Raw genomic sequence first — 9,487 nt, forward strand, 5'->3', positions numbered from 1 at the left:
AACTAACACTCCAAACGGTCATTTCTACAGAGGAACTACATTGCAAAAAGTGGAAACTTAAGTTTTTAAAAAGAAGTTAAAAGGGATTTTTACTAAAAGTATTTTTTGCCTTTTTATGCAAAACCCAAACTTTTGTTTCAATAATATTGAACAAATGGGTCAGTATGACCATTTTAAATGTCTAAACAATATCAGGTTTGTTTTTTTCCTGGAATAATACACCAAACGCCAATTTAACTATGAATGTTTTAATTTATGAAAGTTCTTTAAGTGACATGTACACATAACTGTATAAACATGAATTTCATAGCAGCATTACATCCTTACAGGTGTAGTGCAAACATGCAGAAGTGTCTCAACAAGGCCCTTTCATCTATTCTCCGTGAAACTTGAGGTTTGTATTCCAGGCTGTGACACGATGAAATCAGTCTGTTGCCACCTGTTCCTTTAATGCTGGTGTGTTTTGATATCGCCGTCCTTTGCCTTGAGTGTTAACATTGCTACCTCGGGTCCAGAAGTAAGCGAGAGACATTTTCATAAACTACAAATGTGATGCAGCTTGCTGGAGTGACTCTGATAAGGTTGGGGATGATGCCTTTGTAGAACCCGATGGCGCCTTCATTCCTGTGGACAAGGGAGAACAGTGACTATTGCACAACCGTGTTTAAATGTGCAAAGCATCACGAGTGAATAGCTTCATACCTCCATGTCCGCCTGATGACATCCACCATACCGTTGTACGTATTGTGCTGGTCTTGCAGTCGAGCTCGCACCACCTGATATGGATACGTCATACCCACGGCAAATATTTTGGAAAGTGCCGCCGTCGTGATGTTTTCCAATGTGTTCTGTTCAAAAATGAAGCGATCAATGTGGTGTAAAAAAAAGAGCTGAGTCATAAAACAAAGTATCAACCTTGCTCTAACTGTGATGCAGCTGGAAAGTTCTGTACAGTAAGGAAGGGATTCATATGGCCCCATTTCTGGGTGGCTCTCACGTGAGAGGAGTGAGGGGTTAATCATTTTGCAATGCAGTCTGCTGAAAATGATGGAAAGCACCACTGGTGGTCAAAGCTGGAATTGCCACAAAACACATTTTTAAATATTTAACACTTTACTGCCAGCTGAAGTGGATAGTGCACCACCCCATTGGACATGTTTCACTGCGAAGAATGGGGACATATGAAATCCCTCCATACTGTAAGTCCACCTATCAGCGACGATCTTGTGGAGTGAAAAGACTCACCAGCTTTGCATCCGAAGGAACCGTCTTGTATCGTTTGTAGCGTCTTTTGAGCTGCTCATAGGCCATGAACTGCAGCGCTCCATGGGAGGTTCCAAAGAGCCCAGGAACATAACCCTTAGACAGGAATATGCCTCGTAAGTCATTCCTGGAGCATATTTAAACTGCATCACCCCGACAGAAACACCATTTAAATTCTGCTTTAACATTTTGATGCACTGTTCATTTAACAAATACACTTAAAGGCCTACTGAAACCCACTACTACCGACCACGCAGTCTGATAGTTTATATATCAATGATGAAATTTTAACATTGCAACACATGCCAATACGGCCGGGTTAACTTATAAAGTGCAATTTTAAATTTCCCGGCAAACTTCCGGCTGAAAACGTTTCGATATGATGACGTTTGCGCGTGACGTCAACAGTGGAAGCGGAAGTATTCGGAGCCCATTGAACCCAATACAAAAAGCTCTGTTTTCATTTCAAAATTCCACAGTATTCTGGACATCTGTGTTGGTGAATCTTTTGCAATTTGTTTAATGAACAATGGAGACTGCATAGAAGAAAGCTGTAGGTGCGATCGGTGTATTAGCGGCGGACTACAGCAACACAACCATGAGCACTTTGAGGATAGCAGACGCGCTAGCCGAACGACCTCACCTTGACTTCCTCCGTCTCCGGGCCGCCAACCACATCGGTGATCGGGTGAAGTCCTTCGTCGTACCGTCGATTGCTAGAACGCAGGTGAGCACGGGTCGTGCTGAGCAGATGAGAGCTGGCGTAGGTGCAGAGCTAATGTTTTTAGCATAGCTCTGTCGAGGTTCCGTAGCTAAGTTAGCTTCAATGGCATCGTTAGCAACAGCATTATTAAGCTTCGCCAAGCTGGAAAGCATTAACCGTTTATTTACATGTCCAGAGTTTGGTAGTATTGTTGATCTTTTGTCTATCCTTCCAGTCAGGGACTTATTTGTTTTGTTTCTATATGCAGTAAAGCCCGATGCTATCACGTTAGCTCAGTAGCTAAAGAGCTTCATCGATGTATTGTCGTGGAGATAAAAGTCACTGTGAATGTCCATTTCGCATTCTCGACTCTCATTTTCAAGAGGATATAGTATCCGAGGTGGTTTAAAATACAAATCCGTGATCCACAATAGAAAAATGTGAGAGTGTGGAATCCAATGAACCCTTGTACCTAAGTTACAGTCAGAGCGAAAAAAGATATGTTCTGCACTGCACGCTAGTCCTTCACTTTCACGTTCCTCATCCAAGAATCTTTCATCCTCGCTCAAATTAATGGGGTAATCGTCGCTTTCTCTGTCCGAATCTCTCTCGCTGCTGGTGTAAACAATAGGAAAATATGAGCAGTCCTTCTTCCGGTGTCGTCACGCTACTTCCGGTAGGGGCAAGGCTTTTTTTTATCAGAGACCAAAAGTTGCGAACTTTATCGTCGTTGTTCTATACTAAATCCTTTCAGCAAAAATATGGCAATATCGCGAAATGATCAGGTATGACACATAGAATGGATCTGCTATCCCCGTTTAAATAAATAAAAATAATTTCAGTAGGCCTTTAAGAGTGTCCCAACTTAAGAGTGTTTCGACATAAGAGCTGTCGCTCTGCTAATTGTGATGCTTTAAGTTGCATGCAAAAATTGGAGTAACAAGCATCCCCGCCATTACTTGGCAAAGCAAATGTCGCAGTGAACCCTGTAAGATCCGGCCAAAACAGATATAAAGAGCTAAGAAAGTAAAGAAGTAAAGAAATGCAATTTTACTTTGAAGTTTGATCAAATAAATGGCAAAAAAAATTCAGAATCGTGTATAAAGATTCTTCCGGCTGGCCATAGCTTAGACACCCCTGCACTACATTATAATAGAAGTACACACTGACCTTGTAGAGGCCTGACACCCCTTCCGTGCGGTAGATCTTGACCAATGCATCAAGCATCCCCTTGTACTGTTTCCTAGTTGGGTCAGAACTGTATTGCAGCACAAGCCTGGTCTTGGTCACCCAGATAGGGTTGGTTAAGGTGAGTGTCAGTATGCCTGAAGGTGTATATATACATATATTAATTATTGATTGACAAAGACCAAACATACCAGTGGGCTTGTATACATCACGGTCATGAGTTTTATGTGTTTTGTACATGCACTCGGTTTCCCACAAACTGCAATTTATTTGTGGTATTGTGTGTAATTTGCATAACTGGCCATGACTTATGTGCATGAGGACACTTTGGGGAGACAAAAGTGAGCAAAAACTGTGAAAAGTAAGACGATATACAGTACATATTCACTTTTTTTATGTCACATGTGCCGTTGAGGTCTTTACTCCTCCACACTGCAGCAGTCTTTATGTCTTGTGTGTTACATTTTAACTTTTAATGGACTTGAATGTCTTACATTTTGGGACTTTTTTTTTCCCCAGGGTGGAATGATAATACAATATAAATCTTCAATGGATTTTAAAAACAACTGAGTGCACGAGTGACAATTTGAAACTTGATTAGCATTTTGTCTTATTATTTACACATGTTCACAATTATATGATGCTATTTTACTAATATAAATAAATGTGCAACCATTTTTTTGTTCAAAATAATTCCACTCTGGAAAAATAACACTTAAAATAAATATTTAATATGACAGACAAAAGAAGGGGATGCTTTCCTTTAGTACAGGGGTCGGCAACCTTTACCACTCAAAGAGCCATTTTGGCAAGTTTCACAAATTAAAGAAAATAATGGGAGCCACAAAAAAAAAAAAAAAGTTTAAAATGAAAAACACCGCATACAAAGCTTAAATTGCTTTGTGTTATGTTAACTAGGGGTCTCAGACACACGCACCGCCACGCACTTTAATATGGAAATTTGATGTTAGCGCGGCCCGCGAGTTTTGAATGAATGGCGCTTGATAGCGTCATACTTGCCAATCCTCTCATTATTTCCGGGAGACTCCCGAATATCAGGGCGTGATAGCACTGCTTTTGGCGCCCTCTACAGCCTGCCCAAACAGTGTACCTGCTCAACCACATGTAGAATGCAGCTTCAGCTTGCTCACGTAAGTGACAGCAAGGCGTACTAGTTCAGCAGCCACACAGCTTACACTGACGGTAGCCGTATAAAAGAACTTTAACATTGTTACGTTACAAATATGCGCCACACTTTGAACCCACACTAAAAAAGAATGACAAACACATTTCTGGAGAACATCTGCACTGTAACACAACATAAACACAACACAACAAATACCCAGAATCCCATGCAGTCCTAACTCTTCCGCTCAACCGACGCACGGAGAGGGGGGTGGGGGGGTTGATGTGTGGGGGGGGTTTGGTGGTAGCGGGGGTGTATAATCTAGACCGGAAGAGTTAGGGCTGCATGGGTATCTAGGTATTGGTTGTGTTGTGTTTATGTTGTGGTACGGTGGGATGTTCTCCAGAATTGTGTTTTTCATTCTTTTTTGGTGTGGGTTCACAGTGTGGCGCATATTTGTAACGTAACAGTGTTAAAGTTGTTTTATACGGTAACCGTCAGTGTAAGCTGTGTGGCTGATGAGTAAGTATGCTTTGCTGTCTCCCACGTGTGCAAGTAAAAGCTACATACAACATGTGGCCGGGCTGGCACGCTGTTTGTAAATGCTATAGAGGACAATTACTGCAGTGCAATTAGGGCACGCCCTTAATTTAGTAATTAGAGTGAAAATAGGATTATATTTGCCCTGGGAGTTATCTAGGAGAGGCACTGAGATCCATAAGTCTCCTGGGAAAATCGGGGGGGTCGGCAAGTATGCAGCTGAGCCGCATCAGAGTGGTCAAAGAGCCGCATGCGGCTCCGGAGCCGCGGGTTGCTGACCCCTGCTTTAGTATAAGTCAGTTCTTCTTACTTATTTTCTATTACGCCCCCCCGGAAGAAGAAAACATTTTGGACCCCACTCTCTGCCATGACTATAAATATTTGCAGTAGTATTTGTTTATAAAATGTTTATTAGTACACCCCTGCAAAACATTGTCATATTTTCAGCATTACATATAATAAGAAATATACAGTAGACCAACTTGCAACAAAGAGTAAACCTTATTAACAATGTTTTTTTGTCTAACAGAAAATATTCAAAATGCATCAATTTGCCTGAAATTTAAAAAAAATATTAAACATTTTTTTGGACCAGCTGGAACTATTAAGATACTAAAAAAATAAAATTATAGAACTCAATAAATATTACATTCAGATTGATCAGTAACATTAACTTTAACTTCCTTCCATCCATCCATCCATTTTCTACCGCTTGTCCCGTTCGGGGTCGTGGGGGCTGCTGGAGCCTGACTTACAAAACAAAAAATAGTAACCTTTTTTTTTTTTTTAATTAAAATTAAATATGTGGCGATAAGAGCGCGTTTTGTAGTGCACAGCTTTTCAAAGCAGGGTTTGAAGCATGATACTGATAAAGCATGTGCACTAATCCTCCCCCCATGGGACTGGTCTAAATTATGTGCAAAGCTTAAATTTACTTTCCCAGCAGGAAGTCAAGTCACATGCAGAGCAATGTCAGTACAGAACTCAATTATCTTATTACTGTAGAGCTGAGAATAAGAGTGTCAACAGTTCCAAACTCACCTGCTTCAGCTGCAGACACCAGGTGTTGTGTGGCGCTCAGTTCTGTCTGATGGCCGTCTTTTACGTACGCTTTGATTGCTTCATAGCTGTGGAGGAGACGATGCATCACAGATCACAAGTGGAGGAGTAAAAATATTAGGGCTGCAACTAACGATTAATTTGATAGTCGATTAATCTGTCGATCATTACTTTGATTAATCGATTAATAATCGGATAAAAGAGACAAACTACATTTCTATCCTTTCCAGTATTTTATTGAAAAAAAACAGCATACTGGCACCATACTTATTTTGATTATTGTTTCTCAGCTGTTTGTACATGTTGCAGTTTATAAATAAAGGTTTATTAAAAAAATAAAAATAAATTGCATCTGCGCATAGCATAGATCCAACGAATCGATGACTAAATTAATCGGCAACTATTTTTATAATCAAATTTAATCAATTAGTTGTTGCAGCCCTAAAAAATATCAATCAAAAAGGTTGCTTACAAGAAAAAGTAGAGGCCCCAAGATGCTCCAGCACCCCACACATTGGGGGTTACTCCTTGGTAAAGTCCCCTCAGTCCTTCCTGCTGCCACACACTCTTCATACAGTGCAGTATGCCATTATACTTGGGCCTTAATTCCAAACCATCACTCACTGCAGCAAAAAGAGAGCCATCACCATGAATGACATTTTAGGCCGGGGGGTCAGCAACCCGTGGCTCTCGGGCCGCATGCGGCTTTTTAGTGACGCCCTAGTGCAGGGGTCGGCAACCCGCGGCTCGAGAGCCGCATGCGGCTCTTTAGCGCCGCCCTAGTGGCTCTCTGGAGATTTTTCAAAAATGTATGAAGAATGGAAAAAGATGAGGGGGAAAAAAAATCTATTTTTTTGTTTTAGTATGGTTTGTGTAGGAGGACAAACATGACACAAACCTCCGTAATTGTTATAAATCACACTGTTTATATTAAACATGCTTCACTGATTCGAGTATTTGGCGAGCGCCGTTTTGTCCTACTAATTTTGGCGGTCCTTGAACTCACCGTATAGTTTGTTTACATGTAGAACTTTCTCCGACTTTCTGGGACGTGTTTTGTGCCACTTCTTTTTCTGTCTCATTTTGTCCACCACACTTTCAACGTTGTGCGTGAGTGCACAAAGGTGAGTTTTGTTGATGTTATTGACTTGTGTGGAGTGCTAATCAGACATATTTGGTCACTGCATGACTGCAAGCTAATCGATGCTAACATGCTATTTAGGCTAGCGATATATACATATTGCATCATTATGCCTCATTTGTAGCTATATTTGAGGTCATTTAGTTTCCTTTAAGTCCTCTTAATTAAATGTATATCTCATGACACATGTAATATGGCTTTTAATTTTTTGCGGCTCCAGACAGATTTGTTTTTGTATTTTTGGTCCAATATGGCTCTTTCAACATTTTGGGTTGCCGACCCCTGCCCTAGTGGCTCCATGGAGCATTTTTCAAAAAGGATTGAAAATGGAAAAAGATGGGGAGGAAAACATTTTGGGGGGATTTAGTATGTTTTTTGTTTGAGGCCAAACATGACACACACCTTCCCAATTGTTAAAAAGCCCACTGTTTAATATGTTTGTGTGTTTTCTCCACTGATGAGTATTTGGTGAACATCGTTTTCACCTACTAATTTCGGCGGTTCTTGAACTCACCATAGTGTGGACTGTGACGCAACAGTTTGTTTACATGTAAAATCTTCCACTCCTATTTTGTCTCATTGTGTCCACCAAAAGTTTTATGCTGTACCTGAATGCACAAAGGTGCGCTTTGTTGATGTTATTGACTTGTTGGAGTGCTAATCAGGCATATTTGGTCAGTGCATGACTGCAAGCCAATCAATGCTATCATGCTATTTAGGCTAGCTGTATGTATATATTGCCTCATTTGTGGCTATATTTGAGCTCATTTAATATCCTTTACTTTTATCCTCTTTGTATATAATTTAGTTTTGCACGTCTCATGACACATTTGAGATATTTGTGTGTCAAGTTGTTCCAGACCACAGCAAACATTACCTAGCTTGCCAAAGAGTGTAATAAATATATTAAAAGAAGACAACCTGCCGTTTCCTTTAACTTGGACACACATATCTATTAAAAGCCAGTCATTTCCAGGAGTTATCTCACCTTCTGAGTAGCCTCTGATTTACTAATGGTTTCTAATGATGTAAAAATGTGTAAAATAAATATTACATTTCAACATTTCTGTCAACATGGATTTGCTTCAGCCTGCGACACAGTCATTTTGATAGTAGGCTATTATAGCTAATATAGACATTTACTTCCTGTGTTGCCTTCATTATAACACTTATATACGGTTTTTCATTTTTTTTGCGGCTCCAGACAGATTAGTTTTTTGTATTTTTGGTCCAATATGGCTCTTTCAACGTTTTGGGTTGCCGACCCCCTGCACTAGGCCAATGCACTGATGAGTGGACACTGTTATGTGTCATGATTTACTGGAATTCTGTACATACTTTCAAAGCAGTTAATGCATTAAATGACTATAGTAAACACAACCAAGTACATTATAATATGCATTATATTGATGTGCATATGCAGTGTAGTGGCTCACCTGCAAACCTGATTTTGACCAAATCGAGAGGGTGAACCACCAGGGTCGACAAAACTCCTCCGGTGAGACCAGCAATCAGGTTTTCTACCTTCATTTGTCTAAAAACCTGCTGGATATGTCCGGGGAATGACTTGCCATCATGACCAGCGTTCATGTTCATGTTTATGGCCGTTAGCCTCTTAGCAGCTCGCTACACTAAATTATAAATCGTCATTAGATTTGCTGGGCATTGTCGCAGTGAAATGTAGCCAAGTGAGTGCATGAATATAGCACCGTGTAACAATAAACAGCCCGTTCTTTGTAATTACCTCATTTTAAACGCATGTTAGCTTTGCGACCCACGTTGTTGACATGCGATGGTAGGAAGTGTCAAACTTGTGTCAACCATAGACATCTTATAAGTAGACGCAGCATTGGCTGCTGTGACGCGAGAAATTTGCCCGCCATCTTGAAGTGGTGACGAGGAGCCGGCGAGCAGCCTAAACTTGACAGTTGACAGGTAGGGAAAAAAAATGCCGGGCTGGTGTTCAGCGTTTTCCTGCTCAAATGAGCGGACTGTTGAAAATAGGAATCGGGGGATTACTTTTCACAAGTAAGATTGAACATTAACGTACTATTGGTTGTATTTTATGAAAATAATATTACCACAAAGGAGCAAAGATCTTCAATAGTACTGAAATCGTAGCCGCTAGCAAACAAGAGTATGACCATAATAGAATTGCTTGTCAATGAAATATATATGTTTATGTTTAAGTATTTGGCAGACGCTTTTATCCAAAGCGACATACATAAAAAAATACATATAAAACAATCACTGTAAACATTATCATTAAAGGGAAGAATGTAATACAAAATATCAATACAAAGTGTCAAGATAGAATAAACTCTCTGCTGTTGCAGCAACAGAGATACAGTCTATAGGTCCCTAAGATATATAGATATCTAATGTAGGGATGTCCGATAATGGCTTTTTGCCGATATTCCGATATTGTCCAACTCTTAATTACCGATACCGATATCAACCGATACCG

The 9,487-nt window shown here is 40.3% G+C and overlaps 1 protein-coding gene across 1 annotated transcript; it reads right to left on the minus strand.

Annotated features, from left to right (window-relative positions):
• Positions 1 to 244: 244 nt before the first annotated feature.
• Positions 245 to 8,838, minus strand: LOC133660747 (solute carrier family 25 member 32-like). Its single transcript, XM_062064327.1, has 7 exons — positions 8,457 to 8,838; positions 6,352 to 6,502; positions 5,862 to 5,947; positions 3,137 to 3,291; positions 1,246 to 1,359; positions 703 to 848; positions 245 to 624 (listed from the first exon to the last, which is right to left on the minus strand). The coding sequence occupies exons 1-7, from the start codon at positions 8,614 to 8,616 to the stop codon at positions 501 to 503; spliced, it is 936 nt and encodes a 311-aa protein (XP_061920311.1). The 5' UTR covers positions 8,617 to 8,838; the 3' UTR covers positions 245 to 500.
• Positions 8,839 to 9,487: the final 649 nt, after the last annotated feature.

This window comes from Entelurus aequoreus, linkage group LG11 (genome assembly GCF_033978785.1).
Source record: "Entelurus aequoreus isolate RoL-2023_Sb linkage group LG11, RoL_Eaeq_v1.1, whole genome shotgun sequence".
NCBI lineage: Eukaryota > Metazoa > Chordata > Actinopteri > Syngnathiformes > Syngnathidae > Entelurus > Entelurus aequoreus.